Raw genomic sequence first — 27,860 nt, 5'->3', positions numbered from 1 at the left:
ATAGAGGGAAAGTAATTTGAGTCTCGAAGATACTCGAGACGTGGGGAAAATTGTTGAAAAATTATTATAATTATTTACCAAAAGCTTATAATGCTTTTTAAAACGAAAACTGAAACGTTTCAGATCTATCTGTTCAAATATCGAATAAAAATTCCAATTAAAAAAACGTTGCTAGTTTTGGTTCACATATTTTTATTTATTTTTGATTGGTTTTTGTATGTTTGTGTTTTTTTTTCTTCATATTTTTCGTTTAATAATTTTTGTTTAAATATTTTTCGTGTTTTCACTTTTTTTAGCGTTCACATTGAATACATATTATGGTTTTACTCTCCTTTAATTTATGCTAAATAAATCTTTACGTTTTCGCCGGATAAATATAACTAACTGAAGCGTCTATGAATTTACTGTTAATACTATGAATATATCATTATATATAATAGCATTACTAACGATTTATGCTTACACTACATAGCTATATATAGTTTACAATCGTGCAGCGTTTTATTTATGTATATGTATATTTTTTTGTTTTGCTTAGTTTTTGAGTGAATTTCGTTCTAACTTTACACTGAGATGAGTTTTCGAACAACATTTAAACATTTGTACAATAAGTTAAACTAGATTACAAAAATTGTCTAGGGGAAAGTGAGAAGAACTGTACAGCTTATACATAATTTAAGATTTTTACAACAAATAGAGAAAAGTTTTTCTTTGCCTTCATATAAACAACAAATAATTTACAACATTCAAAAAGATGGCTAACCTTTTTTGTGTAGTTTTCACTGGGCTTAAAGGTCGTCTAAATTGAAAAATAAAGCTAAAGTTTAAGCAATTTCATTGACTGAAAAGAAACTCAGCAGTAATATTTGCCAGAAACGATCTTTTTTATAAGAAATCATATCGGAAAGCAAAATATTGTATTAAAAACTTTTTGACGATTTTTTTTTTACGTTTTTTTTTAAAGTATTTTCTTAGTATTCCAGGAACTTTTTTGCATTTAAGAGACGACCTTTAACCCCAGTGCTTTCACTTTTTAATACTGCTCGTGGCAAGAACTTGGTGGCGTGGGCTGTTAACTTAGTGGGCGGGGCTGCGTGAGGCGTTTACCGCGGGTGGCGAACCGGCGGCAGAGGAGGGTGGCCCCTGACCGCCTGGCAGTTGGTACGGACTGAACCGCTGATACTGGCGCGGTCGCATATCGGGCGACGGCGATCCCGACGACGTCGACGAGGGCGTGGATGCAGTGGGCGGGGGTGGGGGCGTCCGGTTGGCGGCCATCGCTGCGGCTGCCGCCTGCGCCTGCGCTTGGGCCTGAGCGGCGGCTTGAGCGGCGGCAGCTTGCTGATTGGCGCTGGCCAAAAAGCCGGCGGTAAGTTGGGGCCACTGCTGCTGGAACATGTGGAAGGCGCCCAGGCCGGGGGGTGGCGGAGGTGGTCCGGCTGCCGCTGCTGCCGCTTGGTACATTTGCGGCATCATCAGCTGGGCATAGGGGGAGTTGCCGCCAAACATTTGCAGATGCTGGCGTGCCTTCTCGAACAGCGCCATCGAGGAGGGATCACCCTGAGCGGCAAACTGTTGCATCAGCGGATCGGGAAAGAGGCGCAGTGGCGAGCGGAGCTGCTGCTCCAGGAGCAGCGCCTCCATCGGATCGCGATCGAAGTCGGTGAGGCGGGAGGAGTCGCGGAAGCCCTTGGCGAACGGATTCGAATCGATCTTCAGCTTGGTGATCAGCTGATTCTGATAGGCCGTCACCGCGGTGAATACGGTTTCCGGGAATACGTAGGTCTTGTGATCCAAGTCCTGCAATTCCTTGGGATTCGACGGAATGCTCTGTCCATGGCTCAAACGCACCAAATGAATTCTGGGCTGGTAGCGATGCATCGAGTTCAAAACGATCTGGAAGGGAATAGAAAAGAGGGAAAAGGTTTCATTGTAGTAAGTCGATTGAAATTTACATAGCTGGGAATTAGGAAAGTGCTTAAATGATTGAAAGTTATCTTTAATATTCTTTAAAACTTTTCATAAATTAGATAGAAGTATATTGTCCTAAAATTCACTTCTTGAATTGAACACGAACATTTTCCATTTTCACAGCAAAGCAACATTAATCAACGATGGTCTCTAGACTCGCAACTTGGCGAATATTTCTTCGTGTTGCAAAATTATCAATTATTTAGCACTCGCGGCTAATCGCTACCTCAGCATCTGAATGTCTCAGCAGCCGAGTATCTGCGCATCTGAGTATCTCAGTACCACAGCGTCTCGGTATCTCAAGTCAACTCACCTGTCCGTTCTTATCCATTTCGTTATTAGTCAGCTTCACCTTCTCGAAGGAGATAACTTGTTTGCGGAGCGCCTCGCAGCTGAAGGGACTGTCAGGATGGGCGTAGAGGCGTGCTGGGGGGGCGGGGTCGGCCTTGCCGGCCACCAGCCATGCGGAGCGATGGTAGGCGTACCGATACCGCTTCGAGTCCATGGGGATGATGTCCATGAGGACGGCGTAGCGATCGGCGGGCTGGATTTGCCTCAGCGGACCCGAGAAACTGACGCGCACAGTGGGGAACATGCGTCTGGAAGAGGTAACAAAGTTAAATTAATTCGATTAGATTTTTGCTTTCATTGAATGCTCCCTTTTTTTGGGGATTGCTATTGCCACACAGCTAGTTAAGTCGACTATTTATGGCCCAGACACTGGGGCTTCAAGCTGATTTTTTCCCATATTTTCCTTTTCGATTCTCCCTGCTTTGACAAGTGCAGACAATGAAGACAAAAGCGAAACTCTTCCTTCATTTTTTGAGTCACAAACCTGTGTATCCCTCTTGTCTACATCCTGTGGTTTAATGTCCCTCCAAAACCCGGTGACATAACCTCCGGCCAAAAAGGCCAAAGGCGGGCATCGGGGACCGCCCTGATGTCTGCGACTCCGAGGTGTGATTTTTACAATATCATTAAGGTGTATATATATCTATCTATATGTGTGACCTGTGTGCGTGTGGTCAGGTGTGTGGGAGCAAAGGTGTGGACAACCCGTGGTCATTTGGATTGAACTTGTTCCCATTCTCCCGCTGACAACAGCAACGCCCATAGCTCTGATTTTCTCATTTTCTTCCTGCGCAGGTACACAAATGTTTCCTTTTTTTTTGCACAGTTTCCCTTTTGGAGGAAATAGACCCCACACATTCACTCAAATGGCATGAAATTTTTGTTGACACTGCAAAAACCATTTGGCGAGCCAATTTATGGGCAACTGACTTAGGGTGAACATCTTTGATGATTGAACACGCAGACACTTGATTGTTCAATAAAGAAGTTTTGCGGAAAAGTGATGAATGCAAAATATTTTGTGAAAAGAGTATATGTTTGGGTAATGCCATTTGGCAGCAACTTTTACCTCCCAAAATCTCCCACGTTGCTCCACCATTTAAAACTAATGCCTGTTTGCACTAAACTCGACTGACTGACTGATGGTTGGATGGATGGCTGGATGGATGGATGGCTTGTTGCTGGTTTGGATGCTTACCTGCCCGTTTTGGTGATGATCATCTCGGTGCCGAGATCGTGAAAGCGATCCCACAGCTCTTTGGTCTCCAGATGGCACTGCACCGGCTTCAGATCGTCGCAATTGCAGGAGCCGACAATTTTGGGTGCCTTCTGCACCGGTTCCGGTGTTAAACGCTCCTCGCTGTCCTCCGTTCCCGGGGATTGGGGCGGTGTGGAGCAGCGTCCTTGGCTGCTGGTCGAGCTGGTGTTCAGTTGGGATTCGGCGGAAGCTGTTTGTGCCACGGCGCCACCGCTGTTGCGACTCTTGTGTGCCACATTGTTGTTGTTGTTGTTATTGTTGTTATTGTGGTGGTGCTGGTGATGCTGGTGGTGCTGATGATGGTTCAAACGACGCGCCTTAGTCGGTGGCTCCTCGGCATCGCTGCAGTCGACCACATCAACGTCAACCTCATCCTCCACCGAAATGGGACCTTAAATGACACGAGAGGAAAAAGCGAAAATTGAAAATTAAATCTGAATTACACCGTTCGTTTTGGAGGTAATGCAAATTAAAATGCAATGCACATGGGAAAAAGCGTTAAGTAAAATCTCTAAATTGAAGCCTTCAATATATTTGGCACTAAACACTTTAAAGATCACAATGTTTCCTGAATTTTTCATCACTTTTTCCTTCATAACTTGTGCGTCTTATTAACGATTTTTCCGTTGTGCATTTGGCCAAAAACCGAGGCCGTGCTTCCGTTGACAACATTGAGTGGTGGAGCTGATTTCGCGGCAGACAGCGTGGAGTCGTCTCATATTCTTGGAGTTTCCGCTTCGCTTCGCGTTTCAATTGCAATGAGACAGTGCGACGACGACCGCTGGCTTAATTGTCAAACTGAACACAAATCGGCAATTAAACAGCCCGAAACTCTAGCTGCGATTGCTCTTTTCCATTGCATAAACAAAAGCGGAGGGCTTTCGTTCAAGGTGTGTGCGCAAAAGTTGATGAATAATATTTTTGGGCTTATCCATGGGCGAACTCTCACATACGCTTTCCATTTTCCATAAGCCGAAAATGGTAACAAAATGATGGGGAGAACTAAGCAGCCCGGTTTTTTTGCAGGTGAGCCCAGACGGTAGGTGTTAAAATGCAAAGTAAGCAAACGGAAAACGGAAAGCGACCACAGAAAACAAAAAAAACAAAACAAAATATGAAATTAAAAAAGCTGCATATTTGATAAAGAGATCGTAAAATACGAACACCTCGTAGCGTTTTTGTTTTGATTTCGGCCGTCGCTAATTTTCTGCGCCTCGTAAAATTAATAAAATGAAGCACATTGTTGAAAATTAATTAACATAATTAGCAGCCTTTGTTAAATATGAATTCCGCGCGATTAGATGCTGTGCACAATTTGCATATTATCATAATATCGGCCACAAAAGAGCGCTGCAAGTGTTTGCTAACAAATATCTGGATTCGCGATCTTTGGCTCGACTTAATTGCGAATGCCGTCGGCCAGAGAGAACTAGTTTTTTCTTTTTTAACGTGGCCGGAACGCCTGCTAATTGTCATTAGCAATTAAATGGAACTCTGCGCACCCAAAGCGACAACAGTAATTTAATAGATTTGTTGTGCAATCAATTAGCGATTGTCTTGTGGCTAATAATGTTTGCATTCGCTGGTCAAGTTTGCGGTTCTCTTCTTGGGCGTTGAGTTGTTAATCACGTTTAATTTGAATTAATCGTATAAAAATTCCATTTTTGTTTTAGCAATTTCTAGTTATTGTGTGCTGGTATGTTAAGTAAGTTTTTGTACAGAAAGCACTGCTAGGAGATAAGTGAATATCTAAAGTTACAACTACCTACTATGATTAAAGATTGTTGAATTAGGGAACTTATAGCTTGTCAAATGAAGTTCTAAACAAAAGTACCCTATGGTATTTGAGACTACAGAAATGAAAGTATCTTAAAGATATTCTACATCTCATCAATGAATCTTGCTGTAAGTCTGTTAAGCCTAAAAAAATCTTGTTTAAAAATCACTATATAATCGAAATGCTTAATATTCAAGGCATTAAATTTCTAATGCATAAAAATATATTTTTAAGAACAAATTGTTCCTATCAACCGATTAATGATTCTGCCGCTTCCCACAGAATTCCTTTCTTATTAAGGATATTTTCAATATGTATCTGAACTTACTTGCACTGCGAATGGAGGACTCCCGACTGGAGGCATCTTCGCGAGCCATGATGGCGGCGATGGAAAAGTCCGTCGCTGAGCCGGCGGCACTTTTGCTAGCCGTTGTTGTTGTCTGTCCACTGGCATTTGGTGCTGCAGGGGCGGCGGGCACCCCGTTGCACAAATACGGATGAGATCCAACCAGCATTTTGAAGGGTATGATGTTGTTCTTAATGGGGCTTTAACTAGGGAATACCTTGGAAAGGTATTGGGGTATTGTATCTGGTCACTTTTCAACACTTGGCACTTATAAAGCTAGATGCATCTTTAGCTTTGGTAACTCGAGGGGTATGTGTATGTTTCAAGGTGTAAGTATCTTGTATCTTTATATCTCTCTTGCTTTCTTTTGCTTATCTTTGGCGCACGCGAACTGAGAATCTCGCGGACTGAGTGTGTGCGCAACGGAAGGCAGGCGACGACGAACTGAATTGTGTCAGGAAAATGTTGCCGCTGAGAAGCCAAAAACGACGGCAGGCGCAAAACTCGGGAAACCAGTTATTCCTCTTATGGTCCCTATGTGTGCAAGCGAGACCACCCTACAGCGAGCCGCGCCAGTACGAGTGCAAGCGGGATAGCCCTATAGCCGCACACTCTGAGTGAAAACGCCACTCGCTCTCTCGTTTTCCAATTGGAAAATCGGCGGGGGAGTGAACGTGCGACAGAGAGAAAGGCGGCGCTGTCAGCAACTTGCGCCCCTCTCTTTTCTTCGCCTCACCTCTCTCTCTGACGAACGCGTCATAACTCATTTACAATTAAAAATGTCGGCGCTTTTGGCCTTCTCCCTCGCACCTCTCTATTTCTCCATAGCGAGGTCTCTTTCTTTTTATTTTTGCCTCTCTTTCTCGCCCATTTATGAAGTGCCAACGTTTTGCTTGCGGTTTTTCTTGGTCTTTTTTTTTAAACAACTTTTCGCCGTTGTCGTCGCATTCCATTTCCTGTTATCTCCTCTTCTGACGTTTTCTTCCATCTTCCGTCTGTTCCATTTCGTTTCCAACACGTTCCGTGTCTCACTCAATTCTGTTTTGAGTGAGTTTTATGTCTCTGTTTTTTTTCTGCAGTTGCATCCCGTTGTTTTTCCTTTCTTATTTATCTGCAAGGACATGGACCTTGAGTCAAGGTTATTGCAATGGGACGTTGGGAATTTATTAGTTTGAGCTCGAGAAATTTTTCTGTGCTCTAAAAACATGAATAAAGAGTGCGAAAATAACTACAAGTTTATTTAAAATGTATATGCAATTTGAATTTATTTCGGTAAAGGGAAGAACATATTTTAAACAATTCGCTTAGTACATATTATAGAAGTCCATTTGAAAACATAGTATATCTATAAGCATTAGTCAAGACATTTTTATTTGTAAAGCTATATTTTTTTATATTCAAGAGGATATGATCATGAAATTTAGATTATGGCGATTCAAAAAGTTAACAGGGATATTTTTCCGTTAGTAATTATATACAATTCCACACGCTGTATGATAGAAGCTAGTCCTCTGGAAAATTCCCCCATAATATTTACAGATGTCAACAAATTGTTATGTTTCCCAGGCAAAAGTCAAGACCTTTGTCAGTGCCAATTAACCCGCTAAAAAATGCAAAGAAAATGCGGCTGCGACAAGGAAACTCGAAACAACTGACAGTTCGTCACATTCATTACGTATTGCTCGGATTGCCAATTGCCATGACGGAAATCCTGCGATCCTGAAAAACGGAACGCGGAGATCCAAACTAACTAACAAGCTGACTAATCCCGCTTATCCTGTGCGAGGAACAAACCGTCTTGTTGTGTGATTTTTGTAATTTGAGACATTTTTTAAGTCGGGTAGCGACAAAGTGGGCATGTCACTTTGACACTTTCGCCCTGGGAGAAATGGTGAAAGTGGACGGGGAGGGATGCGTCGTGTGTGTTCTGGTTACAATTGCAGTTAAGTTGATAGCTATAAAATGTTTTATCAGCATTAACAAATTCAAAAGCAAAACGGACGATAGCATTATAGATTGGGATAACTTTAAATACAATTTTATGACACAAGAACGCTGGTTCTAAAAAGTAGAGTGCATACTTTGATTCTAGAAAAAGGTTTACACTTCCTTTCATAAAAAGAGCCTATGTTCCTAATATGTTGGCCTTGTCTGTGCATCTACATGTGTGTCTTTTTAGGTGGCAGTCCCGTATGTCACCAAAATGTCAAAAGCCAAGGAAAACACAAGTTGTGAAAACAAAGGGCGGTCGATCTGAAAAAAAAGTGGCCACTTGGCACTTGTAAAAATAAACAATTCTGCTTGTTAATTAGTGCGGCTAACTGTCCTCGTTTGACTTTCTCCTTGTTATGTCCTTTCCCTCTCGAAATCTCAAGTATTTGGCCCTCGGCTTTGTCGGCAATTTATAATTTCTTCGATACTTTTCCCTTTCTCACTTAACGATCGCTTTGGGTAATCGAATACTTTCACTTTGAATTTGGCCGACACAGGACTGTGGAAATTTCCTCTGGTCAGCAAGAAGGACATACATTTTCCTGCTCCAATTTTACTGGGCGGTCACTTTGATTGATGATTTGCGGCAATAGATAACTAATGTTTTGAGCTGGCTTTAATTTCATTTTTCACTCTGCTCACTTGAGATTCCCCTGCTTTGTCTGCGGCATTTCCGCTTCTTAAGTTCAAATAACACTTTCCGGGGCTTCGATTGCAAAAGGGTTCTTCTTCATCCAGGGGGGTTTTCAATTCGTTCGTTTTTCGAGCACTTGAGCCGCCCTGAAGTGGGAGGCACGTGTTCGTATTATTTTTATTACCATTTCCATTTCTTTTGGGGGTCTGAAGACGAGGCGGCGGAGAATTTCCGCTTGGCACTTGCCTCGACTCCAAAATCTGCCCGATAAGCACTAAAAGCGGAAGCAACCCAAGCACTATTGAGTTTCTATTTATAAAGCGGAATTGCAGCAACATGTGTGCTGGAAATGAAAATGATATGGGGAATTATGCACTCTGCATTGTATGATTACTTGTAATACATTTTATATAATTTGATATCACTCTTTGTAACGATAAGAAAAGTCTGTTTGTTACCTGATATCATTTTGTATCTGTAAATTTAATTTATATATGTACATATTCGTTCAATCTTTTAATCTACCTATTCTAAGTCGAATTACAAATTTAATAATTCATAATCCATAACAGTATCTTGATGCCATCCCTCAAGATCCTCAAATCACATTAGGCATTTCCAGTTTCTGGTGCCGCATTGTCTGGCAAGGATATTTGCCAAATCATCTTTCATCCTTCACGCATATTTCCCTCGTGTCCTGTGGCCTGCCCGCAAATATTTACCAAATATTTTCCATTATTTTCAGTTGTTTGCACTGAGAACGCCCACAAAAAAAAAATGAAAATACAAATAATGAATATTTCTGGGGGGAAAAGGAGGATGGCTGGCCAACCGGTTTGTCTGGGTGTTTTGTTCTGGAATTTATTAATGAAACTCATTGGGTTGGGTTTTGCTTTTTGGGCTTTGCCCTGGGGACCCAGTTGTATATATGTTTTTTTTTGTTTGTTTGCCGTTTGGGTGCATCTTCAAATCAGAGCCGACGCTTTGATAAATGCCCGGCACTCTTGGCTACCGGCTCCGGGTTTTCCACTCTTTTTTCCTTTTTAGCCCGGTAGCAATTCCGCTAAAAGTTGGACACTGCCTTTATTCCCCAGCTATTTGTTTATGCAAAAAAACCACAGAAGTGAATAAGGTAGCAAATTTTCTGGGAATTCCCTTTTAGCAGTCACCATAAATCTTTGTGTATCTCCGACCTGGCTGGCTTTATATATGTATATGTACATAGGTATATATTCGTGTGCAGTAACAATTGTCACACCTTTCGGCGGCCACTCAGCAGAATCCCCCTCGTCCTCTTAACCCCTCTGTGGTGCTGTGTGTAATTTGACTCATTAACAAACCGAATCCGAGCCTCAATCTCTGATGTCTGAAGGGTTTTCGGGCTGTCTATGCCACATAAATCACAACTTAAACGATGCGTAATGCTGTGGCCCCAGATCTTGGCTTTATTTATTTGTTTTTTTTTTTTTGCTGCTCTAAAATTTATGTCATTGTCGGGAAACGCCTTTTCTTGTTTTCCCTTCATTTTTTTTTGTTAAAGGTTTTACCCCTGCAATTGGAGTCCAAGCTTGCGCTTGCTTAATCTTCACCAAAACGCCCATTTTGTGCACCTTAACACTAAATTTACATATCCACCGAGGCAGCTGGTGGATCCTGATCTTCTTATTTTTTTTATGGCCCAATTACAGACGGCGATTTCACATTGCAAATCCGGAGTTTGCTCTGCCTGGCAGCTGCAAAATCAGCGGCTTGGGGATTGGATTGGATCCTCAAGATGCCGCAGATTACCATGCTGCGCAATATGGGCACAATTGCAAACGGGCGAAATGAGTTCACTTTGAGTCGGCAATTTGCCGGTAATTATTACCCAATCCGTTGGCGAGAGCAGGCTGCAAAACAATAATGAAAATTCATAAATTGGCGAGAATATTACAAGGCGGTGAAATGTGAAATGCAATGTAGAGATGTAACTTAAACTTATAAATTTCTATTTATTAAAAGTGTTATATCTTATATATTTATTTATAAATTTACTCATATTTTACTCATCATTTATATAATATAAGTCTGCACTTTAGTGGCTTACCTTAATTGTTATATGTTTGTTTAGCTTTAGCATATATTTTACTTATCCATAATTGGCGTATGCTAATCCCCAAAAGATTTTCCCTCGGGCGGCACATTTGTAGTGGCAATTTCTGCGAATTTCTGCCACTTCCTTTGACAGATCTCCGCCAGTGCGGTTGATCGAAGGACTCAGTTTTAAGGTGTCAATTACAACAGGTCCCGGGAGCAGCCTTTGCCATTTGAACCTGACCGCCGCCGGGAGGAGCGTTTTTCGTTGTTTGCCGAAGGAGTCCTAAGCCGCTAAAGGCGCAACACCCACTTCTGCAATTATCCTTTTTGGCCAGCGCCCACCAACTGCGTCCCAGGTGCTCGGGCACTGGGTGTTCGAAAAAACAAATACCCAGCTTAAGGCTAAAGGAAAAAGTGCGAAAGTAGGAAGTCCACCGAGCCCTTTGCACTTGCCGCAATCTCACTTTCATTCATTGCACAACATAATTGAGGGCGTCTAATTGCAGGTGAGCGAAAGAAAATATACCCGAATAATGGGCGGGTATCCTGGCATTTATATAGATTGACTTCTTAGCGCCTGGAACACGTGCAGCAGTTGATTAATGGTGGCCCAAGGTTGGGGAGGTTCTATTTCAAAGCCTCAAAATGGTGGTTCCCAAAAACAAAAAAAAAAAAAACACGAAACGGGGCAGCCTGCAAATGTTGCACATGTCCTTTTGTCATAAATTTAACGGAGGGAAGGCTGAAAACAAACAAACCAAATGTCCTTTATACTATTTTTTTTTCACTGCTGCCACAAGGCACAAGTCAAGTCAAGCTGAACCGTTTGCTCTAAATTGAATTCAAATAGTAGACGAATACGAAAAGGGGAAGACTCCTCGAAGATGCTGCTGCATCTGCCCAGAAAAAGATCAGGCTCGGCCCTTCGTCCTTTTTCTCGGCAATAGATCATTTTTCACGCTCGGCGCGTTCGTTCCCTGGCATTATATTGAAATTTGTTGTGTTGTGCCAACAAAATATTAAAAAATTTCATATTTGATTTGCATTCGAGACAGCGTCCTTTTGAAATATCCCTACATTGTTCGACTTTTGATGCGGTTTTAATGAGCACTCCATAGTTGTGGAATCGCTTTTTCGGTTGGACCATGCTCGGTCACATCAATCATAATTAGGTTGCTTGTGTGTGGTTTTCAGGATGCTGGATTTTTTGGGTTGTGCCCAAGGCGGTTTGCATTCATACAATTGTGACAGATATGGGATTGATTTGGAGGGTTATACTTGGGATATGATGGCATTTTTATGAGATATATATCTGTTTATAAAGGGTTGGCAATAAGTGGCAGAAAGACAGGGTAAATTGTTTGATAAACGCTTAAAATTATGGATTTGTTTAATTACATTAATGTTATTCTTGAATACTTAACAAGTAAATATAAATATTTTAAAAATATTTTTTTTGTATTATAATAAACATTCTGCCAAAACATTTGCTACATGTAGAGTTTGAACACTCATTATTCACACTCCACACTCGCACGTTCACTTCCATTCAAATGAGTCAATGCCTTAATCTGCTTGCCTCATGTGAGGTCTTTTGCAACGCCCCGAAATGTTGGTTTTTTGGTGCACGTCTAGGGTTTCGGCTTCGTCTGCTCCTTGCTGCTGCAACACCCTTTGATGAGGCAATGGCCAAAAGTATACATACATCGCCCTCCTTTCCACTTTTCGGTAGGTGTTGCTAATGAAGCGCTGTGTGCGGTCTCTGGAAATTTGAGAGGCGTCAACAGGCGCTAAATCCGCTTAAATTGTGACGGAAGCAGGCTCTTTTCTCTGTCCTCTTCTGACACTGAAATATGATTGCATCTGTTTCAAGAAAGGATATATACATATAGTAGGCTTCATATAAAACATATGCTAACAAATTGAATACTGTTTCTCCCCATGCCACATAAGCTAAGAGAACTGGAACTTGCTGGACTTGCTTTTGTTTTAGGTAGACTTGTGAATTCTTCAATTTTTGTACCCCCATTTTCTTTCAGTGCTTGGTATTTTTTTGGACGTGCGTGCATTTAACTGCCGCCAGAAGCCAGAGTTTAAATGGCTTCGTTGCATTTAGCTTCGTTATCGAATTGTAATGAATTCATATTGCGTTCGATTCCTTTGCCAGCTGACTCCCGGCTTAAAAGGACGACTTTGACCTTATGTCGTCATTGCACGCAGCTCGATTGAAGCGTTTAATTGCATCAAGCAGGACTCGTCATTAGCGTAATTAGATCTTTCAGTTCAGCACAGCTCAGCTCAGCTCAGCTCAGTTACAGTATCATGCCTGGCGTGTCCTTCTGCAATGCCAGCTCCTTACTTTCTTTTTAATTTTATTTTTGTGTGTGTCTCCTGCTCTTGTGCCACTAATTTTGATGCCATGGTACGTGCGCAATTTGTTTACCATCAACATAATTGGCCTGTCCTGTTTTCCCCCGGGGACCACTTGAGCCGCTTTTTTTTAAGCGCTTTTTTATTTCATCGGGAAAGTCTTGTGGCCCCAGGCAATTAGTTGGAATGATTAAGCTGATGCGACGACTACTCCCGGCCAACTCTCCTTGGTAATTACATTAGTCGCTGCCCTTCGATGAATCAGCCAAACACTCACTCAAATTGGCCCGACCATCTATCATAGGGATACTTTTATCAAAGGGGGGAGGGCCGAAAATTCGATCGGCAAACAGCTGCGGTGCTTCAATTGTGACACTTTCCGCACAATGCGGAACTGTTTTTCAATTGGACCTTATTCAAATATTGTGAGTCCTTGTTAGCTTGTTTGTTTGTTTGTCGCTTTGTCAATCACGCTGATCGATCTGGTCCACTGAAGGGATCTGTACAGGGGGTTCGAGTTCGGTTTGCCCTGGGTTTGCCACACACACGCCACCCAGAAACCACGATGATTGATCGCACACTCGCATTGCTCAGACACTTTTCCATTTTCCGCATTGATTTTGCCCAGACATTTCATACATGATCGCTGGAATATGATGGACGATCGTAAGTAATATAAAAAGATTTTATTTACCACCAAGGCTTTGAGATATAAATAAAATAATATGTATTTCTAACACACAAAAACTGTTAATTTAAATGATTTTTATATGATAAAGATCATGGCGATCAAATTTTAAGATCTGCGGCTATTCGTTTCAAGGTTATAATTAGCTATTGTTGTTTAAACAAGCTAGAATAATAATCTTTATCTTTACGACACCGATCTCCACATTTTTTACTGCATTTCTAATTTGTTAGGCCACCTTATAGCGATTGTACGACATTTTAGTGCCCGCTAAATGTAATAACTTAGCTCTTTCTCCTTTCCCGCCTTTCTTGGCGGCACTCCCCTCAAGAATTTTCCCCCTTTTCTCGTTTCTTTTTGGTTTTTTTATTGTCGACTGGCCCACTCGCTGCCTAAACGTTTACAACTCCCCGAGCGCCTTGGGATAATTTGACACTTGACTGCACGACTTGAAGTATTTTTGTGTTCCCAAGTTTATGACTTACAACTCTTAAAAAACCGCAGCAGCTCCAAGGAGAAAAAGCGGCAATAGCTACTCCGCATTAATATATATATATAAATCCCACACAGGAAAACTAATTAAAAAGACCTTTCTGGGGCGACAATAAAATTTATGAAAATTAACATAAAAATTTCGGTGCGATTAACTCGAAGGCGCACGCACATAGAGGCGTTTCTGGCCATATGGAAAATCACATAATAAACAAACGGAACCAGAGCAATAAAAGCAAATATGGCGACACACGTGTTGCAGGGCACCCACGAAGATGATGATGATGATGATGATGGAGGCCTGCTTATCATTTCTCTGGGCCCGGAAACACGCCCGATTCCACGGTGACAGTAAAGTAGATGAGCGAGTTGGCCAGGCCAATTTCAACTTTGGCGACAACAAGTCACGCCAACAACAGCAGCAGCAACTTCAGCAAAAGTTAAGCTCTGTGGCGCAACCAAAGCGATTAGGCTGATTGGAGTCAGTGTGGGTGCACCGGGAGAAATACATTGCTTGTTAGCATATAGTATGTGGCACACATGTTTCTTCTTAGAAACAATTTAGTCAAAAGGTAGCATTGTAAGTGCATTTATAAAGCATTGAAACTTAAGCTACTTCAAGTACGGTAATATTTGTTTAAGTGCATTTTTATAATCCTGAGTAGAGGGGGCTACGACTTCCGATGCTTTCGAATGGGTAAGGATGAGTCTGGGGGTGGGTTTGATGCGCCAGTTGGCGCTATCCACTTTCGGAGGTGTATGCTATACGCATAAAACCAAACAAATGCTCCGAATCTCACGCGTTCGCTTTATGAGTAATGTGCACCTTATGCCGCCGCCAAGTCGAATGTGATTAGGGGAAAATCCCTAACGGCCCCGCCCCCTTTTTTTGGCTTTATTAACCCCTTAACTGATGATGTGGCCGCGTCTGTTGTTTGGGCGGCAACTCAAAATATTGTGATGGCATCATTTACACGCCGCTTTTCCGATTTCAGTTGATCCTTGATCTGCTCAGAGGGTTGTTAGTTTTATGCGTCTATATATTTTTGTTTTAGAAACTTTTATGGTTTAATTTGATTTTGGGCTTAGTTCCTTGAGCCGAAACGAAGCGTATTTCCCAGAAATTGACAAACTCTGGCGGAGCTCATCAAAATTAATTTTATGGCCAGCCAAAAACTTTCGACAACAATTTGGTTTGCCCGCCACCGACCTATGTTCATTAGGTTCATTTCTAAACGCTTTTGTGGAAGGGAAAACTTTTGGTTAATTAAACGCAAATTGTTGTGGTGTCGGCAAATTGCGAAAAAATTGCGAAACTTTGTCGCCAAGCCATTAAAGGCCTTTTGTCACAAAAGTTTATTGTCTCACAGTCGAAATAATAACAAAAACGGGTTAATTGCGCCCAGGCAAAAATAGACAGCGTGAAAAAAGGCGAAAAGGAAAGGCAAACAAATGACATTCGGTACTTTTTGGCTTTTATGTGTCGCAGCCATAAAAATGTTTTTGGCCAAGAGAGAAAGAGAGAGAGAGAGAGACAGAGAAGAAAACCAACATGGCGTCGCCAGCTTCCTTGGGGTTGCCCACTTGAATGGCCAAGTATGTGTTGACACTGGCATGTAGTTGTTGTAAGTAACGAGGAAAATCAGGGGAAAATCCAAGGGGCTGGTGGGTGGCGGAAAGGCGGTGGGCAAAAATGGGGCCTGTGGGCGGTTGTCCTGCGTCGCTCTGCGCAAATTTGCCACTTCAACAGCTCCTTGCGGATGCCGTAAGCACTCTTGTGAACGAGCTCTGGAGCATTTTCATTTATTTTCCTCACATTTTCCCGACTTTTTCTCACTCTCTCGTTCAGTGTCTGTGTCTCTCCTGGACTTTCTGCCGCCCCCCCGGAGAATTTATGCTTCTGCATTTTTCCCTTCCTCTATCTCTGCCTCTCCACTTTTCCGCTTCGATTTTTTGGCAAGTTGGAAAGTTGTGAAACGATGCTCACGGAATTTTAAGCAGCCGCTTTCCCAGCTTTTCCTTCTGCTCTCATTTCTTCGCTGCAGTGCGGGGTTTTCTCTCCTGCCTTTTTTGTCAATATTGTTACCGAGCAGCGGAAAATGTGCTGTGAATTTTAAATTGGTTTTCCTTGGCCGCGCTGAGTTGCTTACATAATCAGCGAGAAGTTTTGTCTGCTCCTGGAGATTCTTATGTTTTATCTAACTGCGAAATCCACACCGAAATGTCTGTGTGCAAACAATGGATTTTTAAGCGGCACTAAAAATGTTTGAGTTATGCCAAGGAACTGGAAATTGTAAGTGCATTTTACATTTAATATTTACGAACCATTCGAACCATAAAAAACATTTAAGAGAAATATTACTTAGACAAATGACCTTTTAATACTGTAATTAACCCGTAGCTTGCCTCATATCCCAAATTAAAACCTTACCTTGCAGCAAGAGACATAACAATTACCTGGTATTTCCCAAGCCAAAGACCCAACTGTTCATTACACTTGGCAAAATGGTGGGTACTCGGTATAACTACACCCCGCCTCCTACAAGTGCCACCCAACCAGCATGACCAACGAAAACAATTAAGCCAAAAAAACTGAGACAGACATTGTATAAACAGACATGCATAGTAACCGACACTTATGCTTATCTGCATAATTTATGGTTTAAATCGGACGCAACCATTTCCACCGTTTTGTTGGGAATTGCACCACGTGGTACCACCAAAAATGCTAATAGGCGCCACCCAAAAAAAAAAAAAAATTGTAAAACAATTAAAATGTAATAAGCCGAGGGGTCAGCTCTCAAAGTCACTGGGCGGTTTTCCTTTTTATTTTTCCCTGAGCAGTTGGGGATGGTAAATAGAGTAATTAATAATGGTTGGAAATTTGGAGGGCAGGTAACGCCTCTATTAGGCAAAATATGATAAACAGTTTTTCTTGACCAAATTTGTGGTAAATAATGCCAAGGATGTCAGTGGGTTAAGCGGGGGTTAAGGTTAATGCACAGCACCCGCTGAGCTTTTGATTGACACTCGGCATTTCTTTTTGGCCAGCACCGTTAGCGGAACATTTTCTTGACATCGTGACTTGTTGGCTTTTTCTTTTTATTATTATTTTTACTCAGCCAAAGCGAGATGAAAATGTGTTGATAGTGCTGTGTGCAAACATTTGTCAGGCTTTGCTGGCTAACTGTGCTACACAGTTAAAAGTACTGTTGGTGGAATTATGATTATAATTACAGCACAGACTAAGGAAAATAGCTTACTTGGAAATATATATACACACGATTTCATTTATTTACAACTTAAATGTAAAGCCTAAGAACTCAATAAAAATCCTGCGTTCTCTCACTGGAACCCATAGCGTTGAGTGTACATGGCGAACCAGTCTACCCATATAAATTTATACCCACTCACATAGTATACCCCATATATACACATATGTAAAGGACATGATTCGGGAGAGCAAAGAGAGGAGAACGAGAAGAAAGGATCCACAACGCAGACAAGCCCAAAGCGTCAAGTTGTGAAGCTGTGTGCAAAAAATCATTAACACGCACACACCCCCACATACACAGATGTGGTCCCTCCCATTCAGGATACATATTTGTATATGTATGTGTGTGTGTGTGTGCTAGAGGGGCTGAGTGTCCTTTTTCCTGCGCTGCCTCTGCGAGACTTGCCTAAATTACTTGGCTTTTTACATGCGGCAGTGAGGCACATTAACACTGTAATGTGCAAAAAGTGTTCCTCTGCCTTTGAGTGTTTGTGCGCTAGTGGGCGTGTGGGTGGGCGGGTGTTCGGGTAAACAGCATGGCGTCCTTGCTGCCTCAGTGTCTCTTTAGTTGTAGTTGTGGTCCGAGTGGAGCTCATTGCCATGCATAAAAGATTGCTGGGAGAAGAGGTTTATACGGCAAGTTCAACATGGTTTAAAGACATTTACTACTTTTCTTTATGAAACTGAACGATTTCGAGATTTCAAAGTATTGAAAATGGCATTTACTAAATGGACAGCTTTTAGTATAAAAAGTTGTATCTCTATGTTTTATAATTGCTTTCTATGGATACGTATATGGATACTAGACACATTTGTAGTAGTTCAAGATTAATTTTCATCCTGTTTGCTGCCGCATAAACGCCGAGGCTCCAAGGAACGCTGGTGGGCGTCTGATACTTTTAGTTAAGATTAATTGTTATATATTAACATGGCGTCGAGTTACGAAGTCTGCGAAAACGAGCTATTTACAAGCTAAACGAAAGTTGACTTTGCCCAAACGACCACGAGAAGCGAAACGAGCTGAGTGGAAGCTGATGCTGATGGTGATGGTGATGTTGATGTAAATGTTGTCTCCTGGCCGAAATGGTAGTGAAAGTGTTCGGGGTATGGGAGAAAATCAGGAGAGTGGTAGTCGGAAAAGAGGAAGAGCAGTGGCACTTTAATAAAGAGCCGAATATTTAAGAGCCGAGGAGGTCCGACTGTTTACGGCGTATCTTGTGTGTGCGTGTGTGCTAGATTTATGTTTGCCCATTTTCATGTTTTATCATCAGCTGCTACTGCGACTGCGACGGCGGTAGTGGAATTATTCATGCCATTTGCCATGTTACTCATACGCCGCGTATGAAAAGGGTTTCAAAATGGCTGCCATTTGGCCTATTGCGTTTGAATTATGGGACAAAAGGGTGCGTTCTGTCGGACCAACTTCGTTTTTGTGTACTGCGGCTTTTATCTGGAAAATGTTGGCCTTGCTTTTTGGCGAGAATGGAGGCTTGAATGTAGTTCGAAATGTGGTGCGAAATGGAAAGCTCTTTCGAATTAACCAGTGGGTTATGGAAAATGTATGAAAATTTATAGATTTAGTTGCATGCCCCATTAAAGAGTAAAGTAATCTACTGCTTCTACTTCAAATAGGTTCATTTTAATTATTTCGTATATAAGTATTTTGCGACATTGGCCAATAATATTTTAGTACATTACCATCCTGATTAGCTATCGATACCTCATCTAATTACACCCCTGCATTGTAAAATGCACATTAAACCTTAAATAAACTTTTCGGACAATCAACCCCTCAGATTTTATGTCCTTGCCCATAACAATCGATCGTTGTCTGTTCCAGTGACATCTTGGCATATGTTTGGAGAATCTGTTACTCCCCCTTTTCCCCTTTTATTTCCCATCGATGCCCTTGTCAATTTTTCGCAACTGTCGCATTTGGAACCACAAACAAATTTGTCTACGACTTTCGAGATGAACGCACCAACGGTCGCAGTGCAAAGGCATATTGACAGTCCTAACGGGAACTCAATACGGAAATGGTTAGCGAAATGCCAAGCGAACATCCTGCCACTCCCCCGTCCATCGATATCCTTGCCGCCCACACTCAACGCTCTGTCACTTTGGGCGCAAATTTCGCCATTTCCACCCTCGCTAATGTGCAAATAAAAATGTTAAAAGGGTCCTGTAGCACTCAATTACACGCCCTGGTGACCATTTCCCCAACCCCTACCCCCAAATTCTCGCAGTGTGCGTGACTTGTGTGTGAGTGTGTTTGTGTGTGTGTGTGTGTGTGCCAAGGATCCTTGCTGTGTAGGGAAAACATTATGGCGCGCGAACGGAAGTTGCCATCTTGTTGATGGCAGTTAAAGATAAGCGAAAGCGAACACAAAAAAAAAATAAAATAAACCCAAGAAGGACGCGGTCTTTTTTTATGTTTCATGCCCTTTGTTTTTGGAGGGTTGTATTGGCTGTGCCCAATATAAAGTGAGCTTAGGTTTAGTGAATGTAACATAGAATTTTTCATATGTAAAGGTTGTTTTTTGAATTTAAAGAAGAAGAACACTTATGGCTTAATAATGAACGACTTTTCTTACTATGTTCCTTATTTCGAAATATCAAGTTAAATTATTTTAATATTAAGTATTACAATCAAGCTACGTAGATATAGAAAAATTAGGTTATCTTCTCACCAAGTCGACCAAGCTATCGCATTTCGGCTGCCTTCTATCTTTTTTGGCCATTTTCCCTGTTAGATTTTCATGCTTTTCCGCGTTGCTCGCTGCTTGGCTGCTTTTTATTGCCTGCATTTTATGTTATTTGTTTCTATTTTTTGGCTTCCCTTCTCTATTCCATCCTGTGACCGCCATGTTGGCAGTTATCTCGACTTTGGTTCCTGTTTCCGGCCCCTAACCATCCCCCAGTAATCCTCCGTCTGTCTTTGGCATTTAAGTTTTATGGTTGTTTGCTTTGTTATTTCACTGAATTTTTTCCACTTGACGCCGGGTCTCCTAATTTGCAATTTTGTATGGAGACATGGACGACGACGCCTTAAAGCGGTTTTGTCATGTCATTTGGTAATTGGGTGGCAGCGGTTGGCACTTTATATATTTCGCCGCCAGTTGGCTCGCACTCGCCGTTTGCATCTTGGTCACACATGGTCACACTGGCTAGCGCTTGACAAATTATGATTTGTACACCAATGAAGGCGGGCATCAGTTTTACATCTATACTCCACGAGTGGAACTGCCCACTCGTCGTGACGTTTTTTTTTTTTGTTTAATTTTTGGCCCCTTATTTGGCCAAATTAAGTGCCCCATAAAGTCCACATTTTTACAGCTCATAAAACAGTCCAGAAATCGAACTTCAACGCTGCCGCAAGCCGTTCGATTGGGTGTATAAATAAAATGTCCGTTTAAAATCAATAAATTATAATTAAATTATAACTTAAGCGCATGCTAATTTCACCGGCTTGTGGATACCAAAATACTTGAAAGCACCCCTGCGGCGTTTGTCGTCGCATTCTCGCAATGCCTTTTGTGAATTTCATAAAAATATCAGAAAATTAAACTCGCGCCCGTAAAACTGACACATAAAATTGCAAAATAAAATTGGTGAAATAAAATGTAAAGAGCACTGCAAGTTTTTTAATGTGAATAAAGTGTCAGATGATTCTTGGGTTGGGCTTAACATTAAACTTCCTCGTTAGCAATATTTTTGTACTGTTCTTTAATATATTTTCCATAAATAAGAATAAGCTAATATTCCTACGAATCCTAGCGTGGATTCTCATAAGCCTGTCAAACCATAATTGTATTCTTTATCCACAACAAAAGTAAACAAAGGTCTCAATTATGTTAATAAGTTTCACGCCCTTCCACGAGATTTGGCAAGCCCCCGTACAACCCTTAAATTTCATCCGTAACTCCCATAAAAAATGCAGACGCAGACAAACAGTCAGCATCCTTTCAGGGTTACCACCTTTCACCCCAAGAGCGGAAAATTTCACCAGCCACAAGGCAAACTCCATTCAACACCAATTAGGGATGATCATCGGAAAAGCGGAGGAAAACGGGCGGCATAAGCGGAGGGTGGCAGGTGGATAGCTGACGAAGTTGTCGTCGGTCCACCCCAATTGGGGTGTCATTTGTTATTGAGCCAGAAAAAAGTTGACTTCACTCCCCGGGTGCCATAAATACATCCCACAGCATAGACAAACAATCAACAATTTATGCGACTTGCGAGTGGATGAGTGGCCCACTTGAGAGGGTGGCGCGGGGTGGCGGTGCAGGAGCGGATGGTGCGGGGTGAATTGGTGGTGGGGGTGGCAGGATGGTACCCTGCTAAATTGCTCAATAACGGGGGCGCATGTTAAACATGAATTATGAATTGTTATTGAGATTGATGTTGTTGTTGCTGCTGATGCACTAAAAATAAATGTATGTACTTTTGAATAAAAATGGTTCTCTGTAAGAAAATACTCTTAAGATATATATACTCTTTGCAACAAATACATTTAAATTTTAAATATTTTATATTATCCTTAATTTTTTCATTTTTATAATATGAATATTTTATTATTGTTTTGCTAAAGAATAAGAAAATAAAATTGTGTAAGTATTTTTTCTTTATATTTTTTTCAGTGTATTCCATCTCGACAAGCCTGAGAGTTAGCTTCCTTCAAAACCAGCTTGGCTTTGTTTTGTGTGCGGTAATTTCAATGAAATCATGTTGAGTAATTGGTCCTGCTGCTGTTGCTGAATTTTCAGGGGTGTATAAATAACCCAGGGGGTGACTTTGCAGATACCCCCCTCCCACACAGAGCACCCAACCCCCACTTAGAGGATTAGGCCACCGCTTTATGCGGTTAGTATTTATGGCCCGCTTTGCCGCCACTTGTACTCGGGAAATTGTGGCTGTGTTTGTGCAGGCATTATGCTACACATGTAACGTGTATCTGATTGATGTGATACACCACCCAGGGGGTGGTATCTATAAATGCACCACCCTGCGAGTGGTTGGTTTGCTTGCTAATTTGGGCATAATTTGTGACTGTTTATTTATTTTGGCCACTTGGAATTAATTTCCTACAAATTGTGACAGCTACGCAGCAATGAAGTTACTTTTTACATATGTTAACATTGCTAATAAAAAATGGAAGTGGGTAGAAAAATATAGACAACTTGGGCGAGATATTTCCATACAACATTTCCTTTGTTCTTTTGGCGATTGCATAGCATTTCTGCTTTCAAATTGCATATATGTGTATAGTATTTTAACTTTAGACCTGTTTTCTTTTGAGTTACACCAATACACAACCAAAACGTTCGTGTTGAAAAATGTGATGTTTAATTTCGCACATTAAAATCAGAAAATTATCAGACACGAAAAGCCATAAACCGCACACCGAATGCCCCCTTCCACAGCAACAAAAGAGAAGGAAACAAGCTGAAGGAGACTACAGTGAGTAAGATTAAAATCTTCCCAGAATTGTGTGGACAAAGCCAAGAGGCAAAGCCACATAAATGAGAGAGGGGGAGGGTCTACTGCAACCTGGTGGCAGACAGGGCCAAGCCAAAGGAGTCAAATCGATATTGGCAATGAGAGACGGAGGCCAGACTGCCAACGACACCAGCTGAAACATGGCACTGAAAAAAAAAACATATATAAAAAGGTGAATTTTCAATTTATTTCGTACCTTATTTTGTCACGAATAAATCTAAAGACTTAAAAATTCAATTCAATTAATTCAATTAAATCTAAATTATAATATAATTTTTTGTTTATAAATTTACTCAAAACCTTTTCATTCAGTGTAAGAGCTACGCCGTCGACGTTGGCATGTAAACAAATCGATTTGTTTCATTGATGACATTCTTGGCGAGATTTTTGCAAAATGTCATAAAGTTTATGACTTAAGTCTTTTGTTTGGCTCTGACTGGGACGGAACCTGAGTTGGAGTCTGCGTTCGCGTTCGCGTCTGAGCCTGGGCCTGGGCCAGAAAATATCATTATTAAACAGATCGAACTGGCACCCAACCGGTTTGCCATTAAAATCAGCATCCGAGTCTCAGAACTCAGAGATCAGAAATCAGAAGTGTCCCCACAGCCCGTTTGGCATTCACACCTACAAAAGTGTCATGCGTTTGGCATTTAACTTGGAAATACGAAATGCTCACCTCTCAGCCTTTGCAGTTGTATAGGGTTTTTCTTTTCCTTTTTTTTTTGCGCATCCACAAATTTAACGATTAAGACGTGTTAAATTGTTAACAAGCCACTTGCAGTTATTGCCAATAAGCTGCAAATTTACGAGGCTTGGCTTGGTCTCTTTGTGGGTTTGGTTTTCTGTTCGTTTCCACCTTGTGGTTTCCGACTCTGGATGGGATTAGCTGCTCTTCTAGCCCGAGGTCGCCTCCATTTGCATGAAAACGCTGCCTTCAGTGCATTGGCTGCATTTCCCGCCTGTCGGTTATTCTTCGCTGGTGGCAAATGCATTTGAAATGCGTGACAAGCTCGTTGGGTTGCCTTGTTTATCATTGCGTTTTATGGGATCGTTTACAGAGGGGTTAGAATTGCAGTGGCACAAGGTTAGAGAAGTTGAAAAGGAAGCATTTATGTCCATTTTTACTAGCACTCTGTTGGCTGCAGTAAGTAATCTACATTTTAAGGAATGCAAGTATGATCTTCAGCCTATTCAATACAGCTGGTTACACTTTCTTCTAAACATATCTACCATTTAGCACTGAGTATTTAGCCTGAAGACTGCTCAATTTTCTTCAATCTCGTCTACGATTTCTTAGCCATTATAAAGCCCCCGCTTATCTCAGATCACAAAAAAAACCCGAGACCCAAATCCAATCAATAATGAACAAAATCCTCGATCTATACGCGTCCATAGATCAGTCTTAGCCATGCTTATTGCAGTTTAAACAGACACCGATATAGACATAACACTGCCGTTGAATGCCCACATCCAGATACATAAATTGGGGCACTCCAACTATGGCCAGAATCGATATCCAGCTATGAAATCCAGCCGAGATATCCATCAGTGCTTGGCCCTATTTTTGGGGCGTAACTTGCATATAAACGGTGCTAATAACACATTTAAACTGGCCAACAAATTACCGTTTTCACATTGCCTGGGCAGGCAGCTCGATATTCGATTCGTTTAAATATCTTTTCAACAAATTTTCATGCAAATGAGATGGATGTAAATGGTAAATCTTTCTTTTGTTAACGGCAGAGGTGGTTAGTTAGCTGTTTTCAAGCTAGATATTTTGTTAATTGAAACTATGTAAGATACAAGCAATATAAACGTATATAACGACTTAGAGCTAGCTTTAAGTACAAAATTAATAATAATTTACAATTTTTACCATGCAAAACTAGGACTACTAATCAATTCACAGGTGAGCAGCTTAATTTAAAATATTTTTCTAGCATATGTACATGATTTTCGTAGCTACTTTTTAGGGTGATTAGTTGCTACCACTCCCCTTCCTTTTGAAGCTTTTTTTTAGTAGACCCAAAACAGATGACCAGCATCTGGCCTAGACAATGCGACGACGGCGGTCCAACTCGGGCGGGCTCATTTGTCGCGGCCAGGTTCGAACTTTTCATGAAAACTTTTGGGCCATAAAATGTGTCAAGCGGCGGACAAAGCGGCCAACTGCTGAAAAGAAATTTTATGTGAGCGGGAAAATATCAACAGCGTGCCATTGTACGGATATTGATTTCCTAAGGTGTGACGACCTCTTTTGTGCGCATTCGATTGGATTTCGAGGCGATAACGCTGGGGGCGATTTATGAATGAAAATCCAGAGACTCAGATACGAATAGTTTATAGACATAAAGTCTGGACGGCATTTGGTTGTTTAAATGTTTGGCTTTTTGTTTGGTGACTCACATGCGTCTAACGATTTGTTTGCCCGCTGCGCGTTTGTCTGTGAAAGTGTAATATTGTGACACTTTTGATTGTGGCACCCCTCCGAGTTGCGTCATTAGAAGCAGAATGGAAATGGAAATGGTAATACAGCACTGAGCTCTGCTTAGCATCCGTAAATGGTTCTATTCGTAATATTGTTGCATTGCTTTCCAATTAGCGGAGAAAAGTCACAATTTATGTTGCATTTATTACATAATTTGTCCAATTTTATGTCTAGGCTCAAGAGTTTTACGAGCCACGTTCCTGCTTCTTGGCCTTCCTTTTCCATACTTATATATAAATATATATACTCCTATCCCTATCTACTTCCATGGCCAAGGTTTTTCCAATTTCAGTGCCGGATTAACAGGGATTTTCCGTGCTGAATACTTGCTCTGCTTTCCATTGCCATTTCTCCTTGTTTTGTGTGACGACATTTTTCAATTAAGAAAGGATCACAAGGCGCTTAGTAAGGCAGTTTGGCTTTGGCTCTGCCGAGCTCCTTCTTTGCAGAAGTTGGCTTTTAATTAATTACAGTTTTCATTAGAGATGAGAAAATTACACCCCTCCAAAGAAGAGTTCGTGGAATTTTGAGCATTAAAAGTGTATGCATTGCTTTAAATGTAAAGCAATGATAAATTTAAATAAATAAGTATATATTAAATATGAATACATCACGGGAACATCTTTGTTTTACGTTTCTCTGCCAACTTTTTGGCAGCTGAACTTATGACAAACTTAAAGTTGGCAAGTTTACAAAAAGGGTTGGGTATGCTCCAAATTAAAATGTTACCATATTGTTGGGAGGGTCCTTAGTTTAATTTATTTTATAATTTTCTGTAACAGTAAACCGGCTGCCATTATTCAAAGCATCTTAAACTGAGCACTTAGCAGCGGTCAGCAGTTAGAACTAACCGGCTGACTAGGCTAATCACACTAATTAAGCGAATGGGGGGCATTACGTGAGCTGCTTCTCGCATAGCATAACATATTAGATATATGTGGTTTTTATTTTTTGCTCAATTATCTAATTAACTTGTTAACAGTTTCTCAATAGCCAAAGCAAAAAGTTGACTATACTATACGTGTGTGTTTGCATATAATTGCCTTCGTTGTTGTGCACCTCATAAACAATTAGCGACACTCAACGATTTCGTTTGTCGTCGCGCATTAAATTAATCACAAAAATTAATAAATAAATGTGAATAAGCACACATGAGCTGCTAAGGTGAATGGCAAGGTAAAGCTGTTTAAATTATTGCCGTACTTAGGGGCTGGCTGACCACACGACGGCTACGTAATAATTAAGAAATTTACAAACGATTTATCAAGTTAATTAAACGTTGGCAGCCGTTGGGTTTCATTATAAGCCAAACGAAACGAATCGAATCGAATCGAATGGATACAGCGAAACATTGATAGATGGCCAATGATCGAAATCATTTCACACGATCATATGATTGAGCTTACAAATAAAACTCTCTGCTGATTGTGATTGTAGCTGTTGCTAATTTGCCAACTACTTTGGATCCATTCAATTCAATGGCGAAAGCTGTTCGTTCGACTCAGACTTGGCCATATAAATATATATGTATATATGTGTAGGCAAAGTGAGAGTAGCTCTTCGAGGAGACAATGAACTCGGCTGGAAATTGAAATGAAAATGGCATACTGCCAGATGTGTGTAATTAAGTAAATGTGGAAATTATATGCTAAAACGCGAATGAATACGGCTGGTTGAGCGATTGATCTATGACTCGAGTGAATAGAAATTGTACGATCACCAATTTAATGAATTAAGTAAGGCGGTTAAGATATATTTCAACATTCATATGACTAACTTCTAATCGGAAATATAGCTAAACTTATTGCCTTATCCACTCCACCATTTTATCTCTATTGCCATTTAATTTTCTGGCCTACAGCATATGGCCATTACTTCACTCCCTCGACCACCTTGCCATCCGCCCACTCAGGCTCTTTGGTCATCAACCAATAATCATCATCATTACGGAGGCCAAATGCTTTTAGTCATCTGTTTTTCCACCATTTCCTATATTTCCCTCTCAAGCCGATAAGCGAAATTAAGCGCATTTTTGTGATACTCGTACTTGGGATCCATTGAAAGCTTATCGAAAGAGCAGCTGAAACTAAAGGCCTGCGATAAAGCTAATGAAAATGCGTTTTCTAATTGCACATTAGGCAAAGTGAAACGATTTTCCACGTAAGTGGAAACTCAGCTAGAAAATCCCAATCCCTTGGCAAAAGATCTCAAGTGCAGCTTCTGTTTATGGGGCGCACGTGTTTTGTTTTTTTTTTATCATTTGTATATGTTATTTTTTTTATTATTTGAACAGTGGGTGTGTTGTCGTTGCTGTGGACTTTTTGATGTATCGTGCTGGGCTTGGGATTTTTTTTTTATGTTTGTGCCGTGTTTTACGCACCACTGACTGCCATTAATTTTAATTTGTGCGTCAAACTCAAACGCAAAACGCCTTCGTCTCTCGTTGACTTTACCGCTGGACAGTGGGCGAAAGTGAGATGGAAATAAAACACAAAAGAGATGGGTATAGAAACTGACTGGGGGTGGGGGAGGGAAAAAACAATTGCACACAATCATTTTCAATTTAATGTCATTATGTGCAATTTGTCAACAATGTCCACAAAGCAGTCAGTCAGCCGTGTGCCTGTGATTTGCCTAAAAGCCA

At 41.1% G+C, this 27,860-nt stretch overlaps 1 protein-coding gene across 2 annotated transcripts; it reads right to left on the bottom strand.

Moving 5' to 3' along the window:
- Positions 1-179: 179 nt before the first annotated feature.
- mid (midline) lies at positions 180-6,151 on the bottom strand. Of its 2 annotated transcripts, none has more exons than NM_135083.4 (4): positions 5,686-6,151; positions 3,521-3,971; positions 2,285-2,570; positions 180-1,896 (listed from the first exon to the last, which is right to left on the bottom strand). In NM_135083.4, the coding sequence occupies exons 1-4, from the start codon at positions 5,870-5,872 to the stop codon at positions 1,078-1,080; spliced, it is 1,743 nt and encodes a 580-aa protein (NP_608927.2). In that variant the 5' UTR covers positions 5,873-6,151; the 3' UTR covers positions 180-1,077. The 2 variants fall into 2 exon arrangements, with proteins under 2 accessions (NP_608927.2, NP_001260096.1); NM_001273167.2 differs by having other exon boundaries at positions 961-1,896.
- Positions 6,152-27,860: the final 21,709 nt, after the last annotated feature.

This window comes from Drosophila melanogaster, chromosome 2L (genome assembly GCF_000001215.4).
Source record: "Drosophila melanogaster chromosome 2L".
NCBI lineage: Eukaryota > Metazoa > Arthropoda > Insecta > Diptera > Drosophilidae > Drosophila > Drosophila melanogaster.
This window is presented reverse-complemented; position numbering and strand designations above follow the sequence as displayed.

What these genes read in the sequence shown, in the direction of transcription:
- mid (NM_135083.4), bottom strand. Translation starts at nt 5,872, where the DNA reads ATGCTGGTTGGATCTCATCCGTATTTGTGCAACGGGGTGCCCGCCGCC. An exon ending in GTCCTCCATTCGCAGTGCAA is followed by an intron (nt 3,972 to 5,685) that starts GTAAGTTCAGAT and finishes GTGTCATTTAAG; the next exon opens with GTCCCATTTCGGTGGAGGAT. An exon ending in AAATGGATAAGAACGGACAG is followed by an intron (nt 1,897 to 2,284) that starts GTGAGTTGACTT and finishes ATTCCCTTCCAG; the next exon opens with ATCGTTTTGAACTCGATGCA.